The sequence below is a fragment of the Muntiacus reevesi genome, chromosome 10, assembly GCF_963930625.1.
Source record: "Muntiacus reevesi chromosome 10, mMunRee1.1, whole genome shotgun sequence".
In the NCBI taxonomy this organism is placed as follows: Eukaryota; Metazoa; Chordata; class Mammalia; order Artiodactyla; family Cervidae; genus Muntiacus; species Muntiacus reevesi.
The window spans coordinates 74,303,152-74,327,936 of NC_089258.1; the positions used below are offsets into that span (position 1 = coordinate 74,303,152).

Genomic DNA, 24,785 nt, shown 5'->3' on the forward strand with positions numbered 1-24,785 from the left:
ACTCCTTGACCCTCTCACCCACTTGAGGCTCAACACGCCTACACATCAGGGCCCGGGAGACACAACTGCATTCACGCCAACACTCACCTCCTTTTTTTGCACAACCTGTCCCAGGAGGCTTGGCCATAACATAACACGTGAGCTCGGGAAGGAAGCACTGAGTTTCCATCTCCACCTGGGCAATGTTCTCAGTGCGTGGAACTGACTGGATACAGCTCCATCCTGAGCCTTCCCGTTGGTAAAGAGAAAGCCTTAAATGAAGGCATGGGGCACCTCGTTTGGCAAGAGGGGCAATGAGGCTCAGTGCAAACCCAGAACAGGACGGGGTTCAGGGCAGGAGCCATGAGCAGCCCGCCCTGGGGGCACCGGGCCATTGCCCCTCCCCCGCACTTGGCCATCACCCGCTGTGAATCGGAGCAAGTCCTCAAGTTCAGGAGCAGCCCAAAGTCCAGGCAATTCCTCCTAAGAGGAATAGTCTGGGACTTCCTCCTGGCCTTAAGAGCCCAGCTTGAGCAGTTGGCTTGCAGCTGAATCACTTGGGGGGTGCAGGTCGGGGAGAGGGTGGGCAGAGTGAAGGGAAGTGCGTGGAGGCGCCTTCTCTCCAGGACAAACAGGGAGGCCCGGGCAGCTGAATCCGGGAGATCGGCAGTGCCAGAAGCAGCTGGACTTTCCCGGTCAGCAGGGAAACAGCTGTCCCGCTGCCAGGCTTTCGGGAGGCAAGAGGCAAAGGTGGCGTCCACAGGGTGAGCTGGAGCCCCCAGCAGCCCCCGAGGACCATGGCCCTGCAAAAACAGGGCGCAGCTGCCGGTCAGGCGGTCAGGCTCTCTGACCCCGGACCTCACCCTCCCGGAGCACGACTCCCCGGAACCCACTTCTCCCAAGGTCGTCCATCACCACCCCAGACACGAGCCATCACTCACGGGCTGAGCCCTGCTGGCCCACCTCCCCACGGGCATCCCTGGCCCTCTCTCTCCCTCCAGGCCCTGCCCACCCCCCTCGACTCCAGGGGGGCGGCGGTCACAGAAGCCAGGGGGGACAGCAGCCCGGCCTGCTTCTTGGTATGGGCTCCCTCCCTTCCCCCCACCCCGGGCCAGGGCTCTGGACAGCCATTTGTTCTTCCCTGAGAAATTCCTCCTCCCTGGCTTCGGGGGGGAGCTGGCCGGCACAGCCAGAGTGGAAAATCAGTGAAGCTAATGGTGCAGCAATGCAGGAGCCAGAGCCAAGAGCACGGCCCTGGGGTGGCTCTGCCCGGCGTGGTCAGGCGGACACGTGAGCCCTCCCCACCTCCCTCACAGCCTCTCCCGACCCCCACCCTCCGCAAAGCCCCGCTCCGGAACACTTGCCCACGCACCCTTCTCGGGGTCCAAGAGTCACCCCTCCTGGGTGGGGGACAGGGCAGATGGTCTGGGGAAGTGGGGGTAGCCTGGCGCCCTGCAGATTCCCAGGTCCTGAGATCCTCCAGCCTTGTTCACCAGTGGCTCACCCCGCATCGCCCTCTGCTCCACAGCATGCCACCCGCCTTCCGTCACTGGGGAGAAGCTTCCCTTCAACGCCCTCCACCCCATGTGAATCCGAAGCAAACAGGTTCTTTTTGCAAAATGATCTGATATGGGGGATGGGATGGGATAGCCACTGGACACACTGGCCTAGCAGACACCGGTCCTCTGGCTGCGCCGATCAGCTGCAGCCAGAGGGGCCACGGCCTGTAGGAGGCGGGCAGTGAGATGCCCTCTGGTACCGATCTGGGGCTGCCCCCTGCAGCCAGGTTGAAATGCATACCGCTTTGGGCCCAGGAGAGCTGGGGGAGCCCCCGGGGAGTTGCCTGGGGCGGCCAGGGCCCGGGACTGGACTTGAAGCTGGGGCGACGTCTCCCGCGCCACTCGCTGCCTCCCCCACGGGCCCAGGTTTCTGCAGCACACAAGGACAAAGCCTCGCTTTGTGGCGCCCGGCTTCCAGGGGGCTTGCAGCCAGAAATGGAAACGTGCGGCTTTTCCATTAAGGGTAACCTCTCCCCCTTCAACCGGCCACCAGACTCCTTCAAATCTGGGTAGGTGGGAGGAGCTGTAAAACCCCAGCCATTAAATCGTTTATTAGTTGCAGGTTTCTGAGCATGTAGGCAAGTATTTTGAGAGTCTTATGTTGTACCCTCCACCATGGGGTCTGGGGGTTTTAGCCCAGGTAATTGCTTTGAAAAGGGGGGCAGGACCCCCACCCCAAGCTACGTGATAAGTGGTCTTGCAAGCGGTTTTGGATTCGTCCACTCGCTTTACTCCAAGTCTTATTCTAAAAGAGAGAAAAATACACAGAAACAAGCCTCTTCAAGCTCAAAGTGTCTTTCAAGCCAGTGCTTATCTTTTTAAAGGGGCATTCTTACTCCTCGGTCCATGACCCCGCTTCGGTCTCCCCCTACCACTCCCCAACAAAGCCTGGTCTGAAACCAGCTCAGCCTCCTTAAGATCCCAAACCAGAGAAGGGAAAGGAGAGGGGGAGAAGGAGGGAGGCTGGTTTTCCTGGAACCCTTATTAAATCAACTTTCCAAGGACAGCCAGAAACTCCAGGCCCTCCCCACTCCCCGAGGAGCATTTGCAGACTGGGGGAGGGGCTCTCAAGACACACACACACACACACACACACACACACGCACACACACTCACCACATTCACTCACAGCAAAGCCTTTCTAAAGGGGAAAAGCTCTCAGTCAGCGGGAGCAGGGTTTGGGGTAGTTTGTTTTAAACTTTTGGGCAAACCTTCTATATACAGTCCAGTCTTTTCTGAGGACAAGAGTGGCATTGTCATTCAATAACCAGCAGTAATACTTTACATTTATGAGATACCTCGTAGTTTACAAATCATGGAGAAAGATTTTCCCTTAGGGTTTCAGACAGTGGGGGGGCCGTGGTCTGCCATCACCAAGCTCAGGATGGATAATCATGGGGAGGGGCTGACTCAACCATGCAGGGACCCGATGCCCATCAAGACGAGTGGATTTCCTACATCTGCATCCTAAGGCATTCCAAGCGTGGCGATGAAGCAAGCCCCTTACCACGTAGTGCCTCCCCAGAAAAAGTATCCACAGGTCCCATGCACGGTTCATTGACCATGTCCAGCCAGGGTTCTGGGAGCTTTGCAGACATTAACATCTGATATTCACAAGGACCTCTGGAGTAGATGTTCATTACCAATAACTATGACAGAGTGGCGGAGAGGGACAGCCGGCAGGCAACAGTCGGTAAGAAATGGAGCCAAAATCAAAACCGGGGCAGTCCAGGGGAAACGTAATGCCCACAGTACGTAGTACGTGAACATGAACAGCCCAGGGAAAGCTTCATGCCCGCAGTACATGAACATAACATACACGAACGTTCACAGCAGTTTTAGTAATAACAGCCCAAAGTGTGAACAACCCAAATGGCCACCACCAAGTGAAGGGATACACATTCACCAGACAATTCCATTATGAGAAATTCTAGAGTAGGCAAAACTAACCTACAGTGACACCTAGCAGATCCGCCGTTGCCCGAGTCCAGTGGACTGCAAAGGGGGCACGAGGCAAGGTTTGGAGACGATGAAAATGTTTCATGTCTTTTTAACTGAGGGGGTAGTTATGTGGAATAATACTATATTTATCAAAATACACCGAACTCTACACTTTTGATCAGTGCATTTTACAGAATGTAAGTGATAGCTCAGTTACGCTGATTTTTTTAAAACATGGCACTGTTCCTTCCTTCTTCACCATCACATCGCCTCCTGACAGCCCCCTCTCCCAACCCCTCCCTCCTGTTCAGGGCAGTGGGGACTTTGTCCTGACCAAGACTTCCAGCCACCCCTCCCCAGCTCCGCCCTCCACAGCTGCCCACCCTCCCCAGCTTGCTCTCCCAGTCTGGATGCAGTCAGAAGCTTCAGGACTCTTTCCCCCTGCCCCCCACTCCTTATGCCTGGACCCTTGGACATTCCTTTTCTGTTTACAGGAGCCCAGGCTAGAGATGCTTACTATTCAGTTTCTCTACCCTTCATTCCCGGGCTGCAAAAGGGTTTGTTAGAGAAAGTGGAAAAAAAAAATACCTTGGGGTTGACCGTAAACTCATATCCTCAAACCTCACCCACCCCTCCTTGTGGCCGCCCACTGCTGTGGCTGACCCCAATTTCTACCTGCTCCTCACAAACCTCCCATCCTGACTCATCGCCTTTACACTCGCCTTGTCTATCTGAGGCTTCCCTGTGGCTCAGACGGTAAAGCATCTGCCTGCAATGCGGGAGATCTGGGTTCAATCCCTGGGTTGGGAAGATCCCCTGGAGAAGGGAATAGCAACCCACTCCAGTACTCTCGCCTGGAAAATCCCTGGGACGGAGGAGCCTGGTGCGTTACAGTCTATGGGGTTGCAAAGAGTCGGACACGACTTCTCTTTCTCTCTGTGTCTGTGTCTCTAGTCACCCAGAGTTGACATCCAACCTACTTAAGCCTATAGGTTTTATTTCTATAGTATCTCTGCTATTTTTCCTTCTTTTATAATCCTCACCCTAGTTCACGCCCTTTCTCCAGCTAGACAATCAAAACCACCATTTAAGTAACTTGCCCCTGCGATTTCCTGGTGGTTCACTGGTTAAGAATTCGCCTTCCAATGCAGGGGACATGGGTTCAGTCCCCGGTGGAAGAACTAAGACCCCACAAGCCATGGGGGAACTAAGCCGGCTACAACTAGAAAGGAGCCTGCGTGCTTCAACTAAGACCCAATGCAGCCAAAAAAAAGTAACTCATCTCTCTGGCAACAGTGGTGGCAGCAGTCATAACTAATCCATGCTTTACCAGCAAATGCTTTATGTGGATTATCTCACTGCATCCTGTGTCATTCTCCCCATTTTAAAGATAAGCAAACTAAGGCTTAGTGTGTTTGAGTCATTTTGTCAAAGCACGTAACGGTGCTATTAGGCGGCAGAGCACAACTGGAACCTAGGTCTGTCTGACTTCTTCCTCCCATCCGTCCAAACTCAAATGCTTAAAAATCTGAAAGCTGGATCATGTCACTTTCTGTTCAAGATTTTTCACGACTCCCAGTATCTACCCCCATTTAAGTACAGTTTCCTCTGCAGGGCATTAAGGCTTCCATTCGCTAACTCAGTCCAATTTTTCCAGGCATGATGTCCTCCAACCACCTATGCACCAGGTGAGTGATTCTCCGAACGTCTTATACATCCTGCCCCAGCACCCCCTCATGATGTTCTACCTGGAACACCTCTCATTTCCTTGCCACCCCCCTGCCCATCCCTCTGGACCATCTCAGAGGCTCTCTGCTGCCCGGCTTCCCTGGCATTCCCACTGCACTTTGTTATAACTCCGCTGTGTGGTCTAAACACGGTCCACTCTGAATTTAGTTGCCTTTGTACTTGTCACCCTCTACCTGATGGTGGACTCCCTGTGGGTGGGATGGGCCCCCCTGCCCCACTCAGGGTCTCCAATACGTTCCAGTCCAGGCCCTGCCTTCAGTTCTATCATGGAATGCAACAGGTACCTGCTTGCTCCAGCTTCTAGAAAGCCCCCTTCACCCTTCTCCCTCCTTCTCCATCACCCTGCAAGGGGGTAAATATGCTCACTCCTCATCTGTCACTCACACAGGTCCTGGGAGTGAGACTGGTGGCCCTTGACACGCAGCCACCATGTCACACGCACGACTGAGCCCTTCACCCACTGCCTGCCAACCTCCTCTGTTTCTGCCATCAGCTGCTGAGTCATAAGCCACACTACCTCTTGGCAGCAGAAATGCCCAAATATTAGTTCTCAAAGACCTTCAAAAGCTGCCAGGTGTGCTGTACCTGTAATCCCCACGAGGTATTTTCACAAGTCCGGAAAAATGCCATCAGCGGTGGGGGCAAGTCTTTCCTGTTACTAAAAATCCCTCTGAACTCCCCATAAACTACAGGTCTCTACCAGCACCCTCGCCCCACAGTGCCATTCAAAATCTCTTTGAAATCCCTCCAGCAGTTTATCCGATGCAAACCTCTTACCAAGCCTCCCAACAGGGCTTGTGAGACATGGTCAAAGACAGAATAGCAGGCCTGTGGCCATGAGGGCCAACCCTCTGCAGCCAGAGGTCTGCACAAAGCTCCCACGTCCCTCCATATCCTCTGTAGACCATCCAAGTTCTAAATCCAAACTCACAGGTCACTTATACCCCACTGCACTGCCCAGCCCCCACTTTAGACACCATCCAGCTTAGGGAGCTGGCTCTTGGGTTCCAACCAGAAGCTCCATTTTCAGGAGGAGAAAAGCGTAAACCCACCCTGAGCATGTCACCTCTGGCAGATGGATGTCATCGGCCTTCACAACCCAACCTCTGATGAAGCTGGCTGCGTTTACTGGCAGGCCCCAGCCAGCTCAGGGGTTTCTCCTGCAGGCCAGGAGCTGTTTGCTTCACCTGGGATGGAGCCTGCCTGGCTGAGCACATCACGTCCAGCCTGGCCCACCCTGCTGCCGAGGGCATGTGCCCGCGCTGGCCCTCCGCCTGCGCCTTACCTTGCTCCGGCAAGGTCGGGGCCGGCCTGGCAGCGCAGAGCGTGGCTGTGACCAGCACGGCCCAGAAGAGGAGACACTTCCGGCTCCACATCCCAGTTCTGCGGTTAGAGGTTGGTGACCAGGCTCCACACCTCCATGGAGACTCCGCCGTGGGCTTGGTCCTCCTTTGCACGCTGACTCTGGGGAGAAGGAAAAAAAAAAAACAAAACCCGAAGTTAGGAGGGTCTGAATGGCGGCAGGGTCGGGGGGTGGTCTCCCACATCTCAAGGAGAAAAAAAACAGGGAAACCTGTCACACGGCCACCCTGCCCAGAAGGTGCCCGAAGCAATCTCTGACTCCTTCAGATACAAAGAAGGGAATTGTTGTCCTGCCCCAACGCTGAATTGGAGGTTAGAGGCCTTAATTAGACCAAGGAGGGCTTTAATTCACTCCAACAACTATTTACTGAGTGTGGACTGTTTCCCATATTGGAAAGATTGTCATCAAGTTCCCCAAGGCATGAGCCCCACGATCAATTGTGCTGGGAAAGCAAACAGCCTAGGAAAGTGTCCCAGAGGGGGCCCAGGGGTACGAACATGACCTCTCCCAGGATAAGTCTTCACTCCCTCTAGGGCACACCAACCCTTCGGTGAGGGGTGAAGAGAGATGAGGAATCATGGACTAAGTCCCCGGACTGAGAGCCAGGAGAGATGCTGACCCTTTCTGGACCTACACGGCTCGGAAGCTGAAATAAGCCATCTCCAGGGTGCTTTCTTTTTGTCTCTAAAACTGGATCCATCACGGGGACCTCTGGTTCCAGCAGCTTTCCCTCATGGAGACAACACAACTCTCACCAGCTACTTAAACAGGGCCTCCGAGTGGGGAGTCGTGAGGTGGGGAGCCCAGTTCTCCCCGAGACCGAGAGGCGACAGCAGTCGACCAGCAGAAATGGATCCAGACGTGGGGAAAGGTCATGCAGAAGAAGAAGGTTTCTTGCAAGGCCTGACTCAAAGATGGCTCATGCTAACCCCGGTGAAAGGCACGGACTGTGGCCCTTCATCCTTCTCCTGTCTGAAAGTGTTAGTCGCCCAGTCGTGTCTGACTCTTTGCAACCCCATGGACTGTGGCCTGCCAGGCTCTTCGGTCCATGGGACTCTCCAGGCAAGAATACTGGAGTGGGTTGCCATTTCCTCCTCCAGGGGAATCTTCCTGGCTCAGGGATCGAACCCAGGTCTCCCACATTGCAGGCAGATTTTTTACTGAGTGAGCCATCAAGCAAGTCCTTCTCATGTCCAGAGCAGCAACGTGTAAAACAGTCCTCCAGGGTCTCCAGGATAATGGTCTTTGCTGCTCAACCTTCCCTAAGTGATAACCCTTCTGGGCCCCATTTGGGCTGCAAGGGGGTGACCCTCTCAGTCTTCCAGGTGACTTTTGTCCTAAATACTCCAGGGAACCACCTGAGTTATTCAGAGCATCCACTTCCCCGGAACATATCCTCATGTGGTGCTTCAGCCCGGCCTCCCCGGAGCCAGACAGGGCCCCTGGTGAGTGAGTCAGTCCCGGCTGGCAGAAAAACCCCTAGATTCCTGGCCTCGTTCTCAAGTGCCTGCCAGCGCGGAAGATGCAGGCACTGCCTGCGTCCCTCCCAAGGCTTTCCTGAAATGTTTTAATGATTTCAAATCAAACGAGAAGTAAACATTTCTGGTTTTCTGAATTTAGGAAAAGGACTAGACGAGACAGAATCGAGTAAGTATTTACTGAATACCTAAAACCCCTGCCAAGTGTGGACTAGGTATGATTTTAAACTATAAAACTTCAGCTCTTCTTCACCATGAACTTTGGGGAGGGTGGGAATTATTATTGCCCTTTAAGCAATGGGAAAACTGAGACTCAAAGAGGTTAATTGCTTTACCCAGGGTGCAGTGGGGAGGCAAGAGCATGGAGTCTCCATCACCTGGGCTTTCAGATGCCAGAGGGGATGATCAGGGACTTCCCTGGTGGTCCAGTGGCTAAGACTCCATGCTCCCAATGCAGGGGACCTGGGTTCAATCCCAGGTCAGGGAACTAGATCCCACATGCTGCAATTAAGAATCTGCATGGGGACTTCCCTGGTGGTGCAGTGGTTAAGAATCTGCCTTCCACTGCAAGGGACCTAGGTTCAATCCCTGGTCAGGGATCCCACATGCTGCAGAGCAAATAAGGCTTCAAGCTGCAATGAGCCACAGCTAAGATCCGACACAGATTAAAAAAAAAAAAAAAAGAAGAACTGCATGCTGCAACTAAGACCTGGAACAGCCAAATAAATAAATACAAATAAATATATATATATAAAAAATGGAATGATCAAAACTGGCTCTACCGGATGCAAGCTCATTTTCTCCAGAGGGTAATTCCCCGTGTCTTACAGACACCATGTAGACAAGGACAGATCCCAGGTGACTCTGGCAATAGGAAAGGTTTTTCTTTTTTTTCCCCAGTAACTTATTAATTGATTTACTTTATATTTGGCTGTGCTGGATCTCTGTTGCTGCCCGTGGGCTTTCTCTAGTTGCAGCGAGTGGAGGCCGCTCCCTAGGTGCGGTATGGGAGGTTCTCATTACAGTGGCTTTTGTTCCGAGCACAGCTCTAGGTGCACAGGCTTCAGTAGTTGCAGCACGCGGGCTCGGTAGCGACTCACGGGCTTAGCTGCTCCGCGATACGCGGAACTTTGATTCTCAATTTCTTGGCTCAAGAGGAAGACCCTTGGAAGCAGCTCCTGGGTGTACCATCTAGGACACAGGACAGCCCTGATCCCCAGCCAGGGATAGAAGTGATGCTGGCCAGAGAATACGCCGAAACCACCTTCCACATCTCGTTACATTGATACACCAAATGCATGCAGGACAGTCACCAAGAAAGGTACACCTAAGAACCTAAGTAAATCCCCTAGGAATGGCCAGAGTCAGGAACGAATTTTTAGTATTCAAGGAGAAAGTGTGGTATCATCTTGAGATGATAAAGCTGGTTTTCAAAGGTAGCAGGGAGGCAGGTCCCACCACTACTCGATCACTCTGCCTGCCCCCGCCCCAACCCCCAAGAGTCTGCCCACCTCCTCGCAGGTGGGGTCTGGCTGCTGGCCACCCTCTTTCGGCTCTGCGATCAACACATTTCAAACTAATCTGGCAGCTTCCCTGCAAAAGTCTCTTCCGTTCCTCCCTCTCTGGGCACTGAGTCCCCACGCCTGTAAAACAAAGGATGTTCAGAAAACCCAGCTCCCCAGGCAGCCCCTTCTGGAACCAGAAGGTAAATTGGGTACACATCCCGTTGCGGAAAACACAGTGACACAAACCACCAGTCCACACGCTGTCTGGAACCCTAGGGACTGCCCCCTCCCTCTTTACCTCACCTTCTTCCCATTCTACTAATTAAGGAATTCTTTAAGTCCCTTAGGGACAGTCTCCTTCCTCCACTGCTTGACAGATGTGACCTGTAGCCCCGCAGGTGCACATAGCAGCTTGGCCCCATCAGCCTCTCTCCAGCAGACTGGTCTCCTAGGACTGGCAGCCCAGCTCTGGCTCTGGGTGCAGAGGTCCTCACTGGGGGGCGAGGAGGGGCAGGGAGAGGACACGTGACATCTCGGTTTTCCCACTTGTCGTCAGAGGGAGCTGAAATACTGTAGTTGCCTTGCCTACCCCACAGAGGGTGACGAGCCTTAAATCCACAGCGTGGGTGAAAGGACTTGCTCTCTCCTCTTGAAAACACTAATCAAATATAAGGAATTATCTATAAACATTGTTCTTTGAGTCACTCTCGGGGGACTCTGGTAATTGGCAACCGGAGGACATGAACTTCCTGCCTTTGCAAAACCGTTTCTCCCTCTCCCGTCTTTCCAAACCCCACACTCTAGACCTTGGGGTCCCGTTCCGTGTGGCCCCTCGTGGCTATGGAACCCTTGAAATGTGGCTAGTGCGAGTCGGAATGTGCTGGAAATGAAAAGTACATACTACATACAGTCTCTCAATGATTTTTTAAAATACTGATTACATGTCGAAATGATAATGTTTCACATATACTGGGCTAAAGCAGATATATTATTGAGATCCAGGTGAATTAATGAAAATGCATTTCACCTGTTCCCTTTTCAAACGTGGCCACTAGAAAGCTCTGAGATCCCACATGGCCTGTCTTACGTTGTAGGGGACGGGACAGCCCTGGGTAACCTCCACGGCCTGCCAAGCGCTTCTTCTTTGCCCTTCCTCTATCCTTGGCAGGCCACGCTCTCTCATTCCTGTCTCATTCCCCGAGCCCCGCCTCAAACTGCCACGTCTTCCACAAGTCTTTCTTGGGCCTTTTGAGGTTCCTCTGATTTTCCAAAAACGTCCACCATAGGTTGCCAAGCTCCTATACAGGAGATCTACATTGGTTTACTCTTCGCTGATACCCTTAGCACCTAACACCTACACAGAGGATGCTGCTGCATTTGGTAACTGGATGAATAAATGAATGAAACAAAGAAGGGCCGATTGGAAAGAAAGTGACAGAGCTGCGCTTGCAGAGAAGAGGTTGACAACGGCAGAGAAAGTCATCAGGCGCTCCCTGTTAGCCAGCCAAACTCGATTTCAAAGCATACCAACCTGGACATTTTCTAAACATCTTGATTCCTCAGACTTGAGGAAGTAATGCCAAAACTTTAATCCCTTTAGATGGGAATGAGACTTCTTAACAGAAATAGTTGCTTTTCACCAAAGTGAGCATTCCCTACTCCCAGCGGAGAGTGGCAGGGCAAATACTCCACAGACATCCGACAACACGTACGCAGCTCGGCATGCGAAATGTGAGTGGGTCCAACAGAAATGCTCATTTAAAAGTTTTGAGTCCTTGTAAAAAAAAGTGCCCAGATGTCCTTGGAAGTGAGGTATGTAAGAAATGAGTAATAAGAAGAGAAACTCTAACTGTCCCACTGTAATCTAGGAAGCCTTGCCACTGAAGACAGAATGGCTTTGGACCACTATATGCTTGGAGGTGTTCACCCAGATGAGGGCTGTTTTCTTGGAGCCCAAACGTGGCTCCTTGCAATTGCAAGCAGAATGGTGATGAGCAGGGAATTTCTGTCTCAGGAAGATGCAACCTTAAGGGGAGAAGCAATTCCCCCAGGTCTGGGGGAGCAAGCAATAGCCCAGGTCTGGTTTTTAATCCTCTATGGAAACCCCACAATCTTCTCTGAAGCTCTGCATCTGGACTCCCAACAAGTCCGGGGGTTGACTCAGACCTTTTACAAAGCTCTGGGGAAGCCAAATGTAGACCTGTTTCCCAAGAGGAAATTAAAACTCCTCTCCAGTGAGGTGAGGCCTTTTCAGAGTAAGATGTTTGAATCACTTATTCTGTAGCTCCTTTTCCTCCAGCAGCAACAGGCTGAAACCTTCCTGGGAAGCTCTTAACCACGGCCATTTTGATGAGAGAGATTAAAAAATGGAGGCCTGAAGAAAGTGTTCAGAGGCCGCTAAAGGCCCAAGCTCACAGGAGCAAATCTCTTATTTTAGGACTCTTTTTTCTTTTCAGGCCAAAACAAAAAGCACTCCCCTAACACCCCCAAACAAACAAAAAGCAGACAACTAAAAGCCAAAGCAGTCTAGCCTGGTCTCGGCGGCTGGAGGCTACAGGAACAAAGCTGGACCGGACCTAAATCTGGAGATGTTCGGATCCTCTCCCCCAGGAGGGGTGGGGCCATAGCACCTTCCAGGCTCCTTGTCTGTGTCTTCTCCTGCTTTTGGCTTCACTTGCTATTCTAAGGGTGCCTAACGGAACTTTCTCACATCCTCCATGGCCAGGAGCCAAGGAAAAGAAGTACCCAAGGCTGTCTACTTGGGAGCCAAAGAAAACAGTGCCCACTCTGGCCCAAATCCCATTCGTGAAAATGCCTCCCCAACGTGCGTTTCTTCGGGCACCGTCAGAGCAGACAGCGCGAAGCGCGCACACTGTCCAAGTGGCTCTTCACCCGGATGACCCTCATTAAAAAGCTGACATTCCGCTATGACTAAGAATAAATGCAGCAGATATTTCAACGAGCTCGTCACCCGCTGCAGTATGTAACCATCGCCGGCTGGAGCCGAGCCCCCCGGCAGCCTCCCAGTCCCCAAACACCCAGTACTCCTCGGGGGTTGGGGTGGGGGGGTGGTCCACGGGAGCAGCCCTGGAGGTCTTCCCAGCCAACGGGGTGGGGGGATATACGTAAACAGGTGATTCGGGAGGCAGGCCATCCTCTCTAATGTCGCTGGGTCTCCCCCCACCCCCAACACCAAGGGCTCCCCCGGGTCACTGGAAGGAAGGCTGATGACCCAGGCTTGGGGCGGGGGGTAATTAACCAGACAAGAGGCATGTCCCAAGGCGCCCTGCTACTTAGCTTTTAAACAAGCCTCAGAGAGGAAACCGGGAGCCCGGGCCAATAGTTGGGGGGGGGGGGGGAGGAATGGGGAATGGGGAATGGCCACTTTCTGCCCCAGTCTCAAGGCTAAGGTTCTACAATTTAGACGGTTTTCCAAAAAAAGCGCAGGGCCGGAGGTGCACAGGCTAGAGCGCCATCTGCGGAGGAAACAGTCACCTTAATTACCATGTCTAGAGAAAGTGCGATTTCATTACAGCCTCCAACGACCGCCCAAAGGAGGAAACCAGAGAAGTGTTTTCAATTTGAAAGAGGCTGGAGAGGAGAGGGTGAGAGACCAACTCTCTCCACCCTCTCGCAACTTTGGAACCAGAAAGCGCTTTCCTGCCTCAAAGGGCAGAACCAAAAAACCCTCAACAGGCCAACCCCTTTCAAACCTGCGGCCGGCGCGGACTTGGTAAAACGCCCCACGTTAGCCTCCGGGAGCGGCCGCCCAAAGAAAGAACTCCTTCAAAAACACCGAGGGAGCCACAGCCCGGGCCCCCCTCCCACGCCCAAGCCGCTGCGTCCCGGGCCCGCTCCAGGGAGGGTGGGAAAGGGGACGCGTGACGCCACCGCGGGCGGCCCGACACCCGGCGGCGGGCTCCGGACAGGGTCAGACGCTCCCGCCGCTCCGGCTCCAACTGAAAAGGGAGGGGACTGCAGTGCTCCGCTTCCAGAAACTTCTGTCAGGGCCAGTTCTGGGTCAGACCGATGGCCATAGAGGCCACCACTCATCAGATGAGATGTTGTCACCCCGCTAAACCTCGGCCCCCGCGCCGGCGACGCCTCTTTCCCGCACGAGCCAGAAAGCGCCGGCGCAGCCTAAGTACCCTAGCAACCAGAGTAACTTCTTTTCTCCCCCAGGCCCAGCGCTTCGTCCCCGAGTCTTAAGGAAAAATCGTAAAGAGCGAGGTGGTGAGGACAAGGTATAGAATCCCCGTTTCGATCCGGGGGAGGGGGCAGGGAGGAACAGGGACGTTCAAGCGGCTGCGGTGTACCCGGGTGGCGTGAAACGGAACCAGATGCGGCGGCTACATCTGGAAAATGGGGGGTGGGAGTGGTGGTGGTGGTGGTGAGGTGGGGGGAGACACCGCGCAAACTTTGAACAGGGCCAAAGCCTCTGGGTCCAGAAAAGAGATGCAGGTTTCACCGCTCCCCAAGCCCCCCGCCCCCCAACCAGAGGCATCTGACTGCTTTCATAGGATCTGGGTTAAATGATTCCATCTACAACGTCAATAAATTCCTCTGCAAACCAAGGTTCCAGCCCCTCTCTTCTCCTCACCCCAAACATAGCGGGAAAGGGGAGCGGGAAGGGGGCAGAGGGTTCTGGGCCCGCCAAGCAACAAGCATCCGAGCCGAGCGAACCGCACCGGACAAAACCCTCATCCCTTCCCCCACCTCCTCGAACCAGATAGGAACTGACCAATCCCCTCCCCCCGACCCCGTAATGGGGCTTAACCTCACCCGCTGGGCGCCCTCCCCTTCCCCAAACTCCCGACCCTTTGAGAGAGAGACTGAGTCGGAGATCAGCGCCTCTGGAAAAAGGGAATTCCTTTCTCGCTCTTCGCTGAAGCAGCTTCAGCCATTTGGTGACGACACCCCCCTTTAAAACCGACTGGAAGAGAAGCGAACAGACCCCTCCACTTCCTTCCCCCTTCAGGCCCCCAGCCGCCCACCAGCCCGCGGCCGTGACCCCAGACTTTCCCGGAGATGGAAAAGGGCTTAGGAAGACCCCGGATTATTTTCTTTCTTTTTTTTTTTTTTTAGCGTTCCACCCAAAGCTACCTGCTGGATCGGGGAGACTCCCCACGGATGGACTAAAAGGAGATGGTGTGGAATGCAACTCTCTCTCTCTCTCTCTCACACACACACACACCACCTCGCTGCCCACCCCCGCCCGCCTCCCCAGGCCCAGGAAACCCAGGGCCGCCGCCGCCTCGGCCCCGGGCCCTGTCCCTCCCCGGACTCACCGCGGAGCCGCCGCCGCCTCGCCAGCTCCCCAGCGCGAGTTGGCGGAAAAGTTGGGCGGCGGGACGGGCGCGGGGAGGGGGCGCAGAAGGCGACGCGAGCGGAGGGAAGGGAGGGGAGACAAAAGGGGGGCGCCGGGCGCTGGGCAGGGAGCCGGGGGTGGAGAGGGGCGGGTAACGAGCGGAGGGAGGCGCCGGACCCGACTGCGCTGCGGCGGGGAGAGCGCGCGGCCGGGAGGCTCCGGCGCCGGGGGGCCGCCCGGGACGCCGAGCCCGCCCCGAATCCGGGGGCGCCGCGGCTCTTACCTCACTGGGCGCTGCGGTTCCGCCTCTGGAGAGTCCGCCGTGGCTCGTGCGGGCGGGCGGGCGCCCGTGTCCCTGGCTCCGGCCCGCCGCCCCCGGGCTCCGCTCGGGTCCTGGCGGGGCCGCGAGAGCCCCCGCGGCCGGCGCTCGACTCCCGGTGGCGCTCGGGGCTCGGCGCCTCCAGCCCGGGCGGGAACAATGGAGCCGAAGCTGGTGCCCCGGAGGCGGGGCGGGGGGAGGGCTCCCGTCCGCCGCCCGGGGTCTCCAGACCCTGTGGCCCCCCCCTCTCCAGCACCGGGCGGCGGCCCTCAGGCTTCTGGCAGCCCGGGCTCCATCGCCCGGCGGGGGCCCCGGCGCCGCGGCGTGCCCGACTGCCGCCCTGGTCCCCTGCGCCCCGCGGGGCGCCCCTCGGACCGGAGAAAAGTCCTCGGGCTCCGCCGCTCTTCCAGCTGCGGCGCGCGCTCTCGGCCGGGGAAGGCGAGGTCGCCGCAATGCGCTAAGCGGAGTCTCGGGGCTGTCCGGGCGTCGCCGCCCAGCTCTGAGCACAGCCCGGGCTCCTCCGCGCGCTGCGGCTGGACCAGACTTCGGGCTCCCGCGCCGCGCCGCCGCCGCAGCCGAGGCCGCCGCGCCAGTGCCCGCAGGAGCGCTCCGAGCGCTATGCGCCGGTAAGGCGCGAGGGCTCCCTCTCACTCCCACCCCGCGCTGGTCCCACCTCCTCCTCCTCCCCCTGCCGCTGCCTGCTGGGCCTTGTAGTTCTGAGCCGAGGGCCCCCGAGAAGGGGGGAGCGGGCAGAGCCGCCTGGCGTTCCGCGGCTCCTTTGCCTCGGTCTGTCTGGCCTCCTTTGGCGCGCGTGCCCGCCCCTCCATCTGAGCCCCTCCAGGAGGGCGCACGAATTTCGGGCCGTGGACGGATGAGCAGTTGGAGGGGTGGAGATGAGACCCTGTAGCCCTCAGGTTGCACATGGTAGCACTTTGGTCTCTGACCGTGTGCCTTGGGGAAACGATATTCTTGCTCTGTATCTCAGTTTTCACATCTGTAAAAGGGGATCAAACCAGTCAATCCTAAAGGTCAGTTCAGTTCAGTCGCTCAGCCGTGTCCAGCTCTTTGCGACCCCATGGACTGCAGCACGCCAGGCTTCCCTGTCCATCATCAACTCCCCGAGCTTGGTCAAACTCAAGTCTATCGAGTCAGTGATGCCATCCAACCATCTCATCCTCTGTCGTCCCCTTCTCCTCCTGCCTTCAATCTTTCACAGCATCAGGGTCTTTTCAAATGAGTCGGTTCTTCACATCAGGTGGCCAAAGTATTAGAGCTTCAGCATCAGTCCTTCCAGTGAATATTCAGGACTGATCTCCTTTAGGATTATTGGTTGGATCTCCTTGCTGTCCAAGGGACTCTCAAGAGTCTTCTCCAACACCACAGTTCAAAAGCATCAGTTCTTCCCTGCTCAGTTTCCTTTATGGTCCAACTCTCACATCCATATATGACTACCGGAAAAACCATAGCTTTGCCTTTGTTGGCAAAGTAACGTCTCTGCTTTTTAATATGCTGTCTGGGTTGGTCATAACTTAAGTTTTCTTCCAAGGAGCAAGCGTCTTTTGATTTCATGGCTGCAGTCACCATCTGCAGCAAGTTTGGAGAGCAAGAGACCAACTCTAAACATTCATTGGAAGGACTGATGCTGAAGCTCCAATACTGTGGCAACCTGAGGCAAAGAGCTGACTCACTGGAAAAGATTGAAGGCAGGAGGAGAAAGGGGTGACAGAGGATGAGATGGTTGGATGGCATCACCGACTCAGTGGACATGAGTTTGAAAGATAGTGAAGGAGCGAGAAGCCCTTTGTGCTTGGAGTCGCAAAGAGTCAGAGACGACTTAGCCACTGAGCAACAAAAAGGGGAAGAATAACACTTTCCATATAGAGCTGAGGATTAAATGAGGGCCTGCCACAGAGTTACTGAGCAAAGTCAAACTGCTTTTATTCATGAGAAGTTTGATGGCTCCTCCTCCTCTTCCATCTCACTTTCCCAAACACGTGGCCTAGGTTTTGTGGTCCAGGGGTGCTGAGTCTTGTCAGTTCTGCAGCACCATTCTCGGCCTCTGGAAGTCTTCAGCCTGGAGCGAATGTTTCAGAAGCAAAGAGTGAGAGGAACTGAAAGGTGTTGATTTTGGAAATTGATCAAAGCCCACCCAGCACACACTCCAGTACTCTATGGAACTCGAGGGAAAGTGGCTAAAATGCCCTTTCCCGTGGGTCCTTCTGCAGGCTGGTATAATCTAGTGGTTCCCTGATCCAAATTTGGGAGGATCCATCAGTCCTCCCAAAAACTTCTGAAAAATATAAATTCTTGGACCTGCTTAGACTTGAGAGATCAGACTGTCCCAGGAAGGAGCAAAGAGTTTATATATTTCTGTCGCTCCCACGGTGTCAGGTAGGGGACCACTGGCAGGTGAGAAGTGTGCCACCCTAGATATGATAGATACCTTCTTTCTGACCCACTACTTAAGAACTGTTTGATTTTGGACAAGTCATGCATTTGAAAGAAATCAAGACCTGTTTACATGTTTTCCCTCAGTTGGCTGGGGCCCACTCACAAGGTTGTCACCAGAATCAAATAAAATAATGGATGTCAGTGCACTCAAAAGTGTTACTTTTGATATAAATAAAATTGCTGTGTAAGTTACTGGTAGGGCCTGTTCCCTCATCCTCATCTCACTGAAACCCACAAGGTTGTGGAAGCTCAAAAACTGAACAAGACAACGCCCTCCCACCCCGACATTTGAGGAAAGTATCTCCAAGTTATTCTTTATGGCTGTGCTGTCTGGCTTGTAGGACCTGAGTTCCCCTACCAGGGACGGAACCCAGGTCCTAGAAGTGAAAGCATCAGGTCCTTACCACTGGACTGCCAGGAATCCCTCCAAGTTAGTTTTTTATTGGACCAGCAGGTAAAAGAATAGTGACTACCATAGTTTTGTTCACATAATAGGAGCTCAGTACATGTTTACAGACTGACTGACAAGTAAATAAATAAATATTTACAAATGAATGAAAAAACTTTAAATACAAAGCAAGAGCTCACATATTTGTGGAATAAATGAACTTCAGTCATCAATTTTTTTATTATTCTTTTTAGGTTTTACATTTAGGTCCATGGGCCATTTTGAGTTGATTTTTGTAAATTGTGCAAGGCATGGTCAGTTATTGCTGTGTTTTTTGTATGGAGGTATTCAAGTTTTCTAGCACCATGTGTTGTTCTGTACCACATGTATTGTGGGATCATAGTTCTCCCACCCCGAATGGAACCAGCAGGTCCTGCGTTGGAAGGTGGAGTCCTCACCACTGGACCACAGGAAGTCCCAGTTATTTTTTATGGAGTTATCCCCCCTGTGAGCTTATCTCTCAACCCTTCTGCTCCTGGTTAGGTTCTATTCATTGGAAGGACTGATGCTGAAGCTGAAGCTCCCATACTTCGAGCACCTGATGCAAAGAACTGACTCATTGGAAAAGACTCTGATGCTGGGAAAGATTGAGAGCAAAAGAAGAAGGGGGCAACAGAGGATGAAGTGGTTGGATGGCGTCATCTACTCAATGGACGTGAGTTTGAGCAAGCTCTGGGAGATGGTGAAGGACAGGGAAGCCTGGCGTGCTGCAGTCCATGAGGTGGCAAAGAGTTGGACACGACATGTCAACTGAACAACAACAAAACAAGTTACCCATATATTATGCCTCTTTCATTTTCTTTCTTTATAAATTTTTATTTATTTTTGGCTTCCCCGGATCTTCATTGCTTTGCGCATACTTTCTCTAGTTGCGGAGAGTGGGGGGCTGCTCTTCCTTGTGCGGTGGGGCCTTCTCATTGCTGTGGTTTCCCTTGTTACACAGCACAGGCTCTAGGCATGCTGGCTTCGTAGTTGTAGCACATGGGCTTTGCTGCTCCATGGAGTGTGGAATCTTCCCAGAGCAGGGATCAAACCCATGTCCCTTGCACTGGCAGACTGATTATTATCCACTGTGCCACCGGAGACCTCCACCACCTTTATTTTAAATCCTGCTCATTCCAGCCCTGTAAGAAGGCCAGACTCACACTCCTCCCCCTAGGAGGGGCCTTCCCAGCCAATCTCGGCTCCATGAGTCCCTGGGACACCTACTGACCTTCTGGTATATCCCACTGATTTGATACTTAGCAAAACTGGTAGCTCACTTGGTAATGAGTCTGCCTGCATTGCAGGAGATCCGAGTTCGATTCCTGGGTGGGGAAGATCTCCTGGAGGAGGACATGGCAACCCACTCCAGTATTCTTGCCTGGAGAATGCCATGGACAGAGGAGCCTGGCGGGCTACAATCTGTGGGGTCACAAGAGTCAGACATGACTAAATGACTAAGCACACACTACTTTGTTAGTTGTCTTTTTTACTCTTTCTTCTAACCAGTTCCCAAACTGTCTTAGGGCCTGGTTCCTATCTCGTATCTGACCTAGTTCCAGATTCCCCTCAGGAGGTGTTTCATTATATTGTTGATGAACTTGATTACAAACCTGGGTGACCAGACAAGGCAATATAGTCGGAGAGGAAATACAAGCCAAGACAGTCCAGCATTTAACATCCAACTACTGTTTTCACACTTGGTTACTGCAAGAGAAGAGATCACACTTCTTCTTTCCAGTTCTTCTAAAACAGGGAGTTTTCTAGTCTTATTTACTTTCTGACCCTAAGGCATGTGGTCTTATCTCCCTGACCAGGGATTGAACCCGCACCCGCTGCTTTGGAAAGCTAAGTCTTAACCACTGGGCCACCAGGGAGGTTCCAACAGGGTTCTTATTTATTTATTTATTTAATCCAGCCCTTTTGCCTTCTGATTTGGAAGCATTTTACAGGTATCTTGAACCCCACAGGTGATGCTGAAGAATGTGTCCTTGATTTCAACAGAAAATGTTCAAATGTTGTTTGGATGTTCTGATGCTTGTCTGTTTGTTGTTGAGTGGCATCAGCCTGGGGTTGAGGAAACGTCTCTGCAGATTTCTTAGCAAGAAACCAAAATGAAAGCAAGTGGTCAACTTGGTAGTTCTCGCTCCCTGAGTTCTCAGGGAAACAGCCAAAGACAGCACGGGAAAGGTGAGAAACCCGGAGAAGGAATGAATGAACAGGCTGTCCCCAGACCTTGGAAGGGGCTCCTGAGTCATTGCGAGGCCGGGGCTTCTTTCCTCCCAGCCCAGCTCCCCTTGGGCGCTGCTGCTCCCCTTCCTCTTCCTGAAAGGGGGACTGTCCACTGGAGGATCGGGCCCCAAGACAGAGATGGGAGTGCCTCCCCAGGGTGGCCCCGGCCCTCTCCAGGCAGAGAGGGGGTCAGACCGCTGCTCTGCTTCTCCATCCTGCTCTGGGGACTCCTGGCACCTTGCCTCTCCGCACAGAAATATAATCGTCCCTCCGAGATGACAAAGAGCTGGGAGGGTCGGGGAGGATCTGTAGGTCCCTCACCCTGCCAGCTAGATGTCTGGGGGAGTGGGGAGGGGGACAAAGGCCCACACGGGCCCGAGGACCTGATAACCGGCTGGGGACCTGTTGCCTCCTGTGTCTGTGGGAGGAGGTGAGCGGTGCTGAATGAAACCCAGCGAAATGGAGCTCTCCCCAAAGCCCGATCGGGTGTCTTTGTTTGGGAACACTGCAGAAAAGCCCTTCTCTCCTCCTGCAGTGTCCTCAGACCTCTTCCGCGAGAAGGCAGGCCCTCCCCTCCCCAGGGCTCCTGCTCCATCTGAGTCTAGTTATTTTAGGGCTCAGCTGTTCCCGCCAGCGATGAGGACCCTTGCTCTGCTGGCGTGGCCCTGCAGAGCTGACACCTCCCTCTTATGGAAGAGTGTGCAGGGGGAGGCTTGCAAAGTCTACCACCAGCGGGGCAGGAGGGGCTGGAGAGCAGCTCCAGCCAGCTCTGGGGGTTCCTCAGACTTGGGGTGGTTGCCGGCAGAGGCTGGACTGGTTGCAGGGGAGCAGCCTCGGGAAGAGGGAACCGTCTGGATTTCTCCCTCCACGGTGGAGGTTCACAGGTCCCCGGGAGCAGGTGGGCCGCCCAGCCTTTTGCCCCAGGCTCCTGGAGTTAGGGAGCAGCAGTCAGTTACCATCTGGCTGCCATTTGGTGACCCCTGGCTGTTCTCAGCACAGCTTCAGCATATCGGGGAAGGGAGGGTCTTGTTTGGCTTGGTGTTTCTGTAAATAACATTTCACTCTCTCCCGACCAACTGACAGTGGGAAAGGGAGGTCTCAGATTCTCTGGCCCGAGTGCAACATTTATCCCCCGAGCACTGGGGCGGGGTGGGGGCGAGGGGGACATCGCCTGTGTCAGGCACTGTGCTGGGCACAGTGGGTCTGAAGAATGAACGAGATTGGGGGTGAGCTCACCCCCAGAGATGAGCCTCTGGGAGCTGACAGTCTTGTTGGGGAGTCAGGGGCACCTGCTGAGTATTTGGGGAGGAAATGGCTCAGGGGAGGTAATAATGCCTGAATCTTGAAAGCAGAAGGCATGTGAAACTCACAAGCCCATGTGGGATGCTGGAGGAACGTGTGCGTGGAGGGAGAGTGCATGCAAGTCGGGATGCTAAAGCTTCTGAATTGGCTTGCTCTGGAGGGATGAACTCAGTGCTGGGCACAGAACAAGTGCTCCATAAATGCTACCCTTACTCTTCCATTTTAACCCAGGATCACCTCTTTGGGTGCCTTTTTTCAGGTATCTTTGTGGTGGCACTATCCAATCACCACCACCCTCAGATCCTCTGTCCAAGATCTGCAGTAAAGGATATATTTTTTTCCCACTAATCTCCTCCTTCCTTGCTGACCCCATCAAGATAAGCAGCCCCTTTTGTTACAGATTTAACCGTGAAACAAGAAGAAAATAACAAGAACACATATGGAGAAGCTAACAAGGCTTATAAAACCTCTACAATCCTAACAAGTCATGGTCCCCGGTCTAGGTTTCAGACCCCCTCCAGGATGCTCATGGCAAACCAGCTGGCCTTTTGTCCTCTGCTTTCCTTCAGAGCTCCCTGAACTATCCCCTCTTTCTGACCCCAAATTACAAACCCTCTCCCAGTAAAAGCTGCCCATCCAAACCTCTGTGCTGGGGAACCGAGAGGTGACAGAGGTGGCAGTGGCTGAAAAGTGGACATTTGCATTTCTGAGGACTCCCCAGGAGTAGAGAACCCAGTTCCTGAGGCTTCTGCCCTGCCCAGGGACAAAGATCAAAGATGAAGGGTTAGACTGGGATACACCTTTGAAGTGGATTCCATCCAAGGATATGCTAACAGAGTTGCAGATGACTTCTGGGTTGTTAAGAACTTTTGGTGATATCAGACAAGCGGGGTCAGAGAGGAAAAGAATTTAAAAATAGACAGTGTTAGGTTAGGAGAGATAGACAGGCATTTTAAAAGACGGAGAGATGAAGATGTCAGTGAGGGTGTGGGAAAACGGACTCCCCACATGCTTGTTGGTGAGAGTGCTGAGGGTATAGCCTCCTTGGGGACCATGTCATAATATTTATCAATGTTTAAAAGGTACATACCTCACATACTCTTTGACCCAAAAATTCTTCTTTTAGGAATTCAAGATACAGATGTCCTCATATATGTATAGAAAGACGGTGTATATAATATATACTAATATATAGATATGTTTATATAAAAAAGTATGTATATAATACATGGATATAGATATGTTTATATAATGTATATGATAATCATTGCAACACTGTGGTTCCAGAACACCATACAGACTCATCCATAGGGCAACTGGTGAAATAAATCGTGGTCTATAAATGCAAAATTGTGCGTTTATTAAAAGGAATATGATAGATCTATATGGAAGGGAAAGAGCAAGAAGCTTTGGACTGTATATGTAACAGATCACCTGTGTAAGAAAACAACGGGGGCACACACACCAATACACAGGCAGATACCTGCCTGCCTGCCTCCTGCTTCAGTCGTGTCCGACTCTTTGCGACCCCGTGGACTGTAACCCATCAGGGTCCTCTGTCCATGGGATCCCCCAGACAAGAAAACTGGAGTCTGCTGCCATGCCCTCCTCCAGGGAATCTTCCTGACCCAGGGATGAAACCACCGTCTCCTGCATTGCAGGCAGATTCTTTAGCGTTGAGCCACCGGGGAAGCCCATTTGCACATACCTATATATGTATGTATTTATCTACTTGTAGATTACCTGGAAGGAAACTCACACACACACAACAGGTGAATTGAATGTCTAGAGTGTAGGGGTGGGAAGGGGCCCTTCAGACTACCCTTTTGGACACTATAAAAATTTCATCCTGTGCCTAGATTTTTTCCCTCTTAGTTGAATGTCATTAATTAAAACAAAGCAAAGTTCTATGAACTAAACTGCTATTGGCGGTTTCCCTTGCAATGTGGTTATAGGACGCTTATGTTGTCTGTTTACATACCTTTCTATCATTTGACGTTTGGGAGCGGAGCTTGTCTGTAGACTGGTTTCTGCAGTTGATCAGGCCGAGTGCTGGGTGTGTGTTTCTGTGCGCTTCTCCCCTTACCTCTGTCAAAGGGAGGTGGCACCTTCTTTTGCCCCTGACTATGTACTACTTTTATGATCAGCAAGATAATAAAGTAATGATGATATGATGATGGCATGTGTGGAAAAAGCAAAGGTGCATTGAGTGCTATGACTTTATCTTCAATAATCATGGAGACACATCCCACCAAAGCGTGTCCACGGGGACAGCATTTAAGTGGCCACTCTCAGGCCTTCGCAGACGCACCCATTCTTTCTTTCACAGTGACCGCAACCCCAACCACTCTGCAAAGTGGCCCCTGATAGGAAGAGAGAGAGGGAGAACGTGAGAGTTGATTTCTCAAACGGCAGAGGATTATTAACGGCGCACTGAAATCAGGGAGGGCTGCAGACCCCTCCCATCATGAGTCGTTCCTGAAACCAGCTCTCCTCTGAACAGCCCGTGCAGGGCCCCAGGGTGGGGTGCTGGGGTGCAGGGTGCTGGGGTGCGGGGTGGGGAGGCTCTTCCAGAGTCAGGAGCAGGGTCCTCTCCTGCTGTGCCCTGTAGCCCATGAGTGGCTTCTGTCAGCAGTCCAAGGCGGGGGGAGCCAGTTGAGTGAATTGGGGTGGACTTCTGAGACCTTACCGGAAACCGTCCGGATGAGTGTTCAGTCTTACGGGAAGTTTCTCGCCAAAGCTAGGCGAAGGCTAATAATTCACTGTTATTCCCAAAGTCACTTGTTTGACTCTCATAGGTTTCTAAGCACATGAGCTTATTTTCTAAGAAGTGTATAGGAAATGCAAATAGTTGCTTTAGGGTTGATCTCTCTGCCTAAGCCTTTAAAAAAAAAAAATGTTTTGCTTGGCATCCCCAAGAGCTAATAGTTAATGAATGCTTTCCAGGCAGGCACCTTGCTAAATGCTTTTACATTTGCTAAGTGAGGTCATTACTTTTAAATCTCACAACAATGAGAAAGGGATGACTGTTAGCTCCCATTTCACGGATGAGAAAACTGAGGCTTGGCAAGGCTAACTTGACCCACAAGTAGTGAGATAAGGAAGTGATTCTGCAGATCCAGACAGTCGGACTCCAGAGCCTTCACTGCCAGCCTTTCACCTCGGGGAA

General features: G+C 53.0%; 1 protein-coding gene across 3 annotated transcripts in view; it reads right to left on the reverse strand.

Annotated features, from left to right (window-relative positions):
* FGFR1 (fibroblast growth factor receptor 1) overlaps window positions 1-15,298 on the reverse strand; it is a 49,300-nt gene extending 34,002 nt beyond the window's left edge. For all 3 annotated transcript variants that reach the window (XM_065947543.1, XM_065947542.1, XM_065947541.1), the window contains exons 1-2: window positions 15,166-15,298; window positions 6,514-6,692 (exon numbers count right to left, since the gene is read on the reverse strand). In XM_065947543.1, the coding sequence (XP_065803615.1) occupies window positions 6,514-6,604 (91 nt within the window). In that variant the 5' untranslated portion in view covers window positions 6,605-6,692; window positions 15,166-15,298. The remainder of the gene's footprint in view (window positions 1-6,513; window positions 6,693-15,165) is intronic.
* Window positions 15,299-24,785: the final 9,487 nt, after the last annotated feature.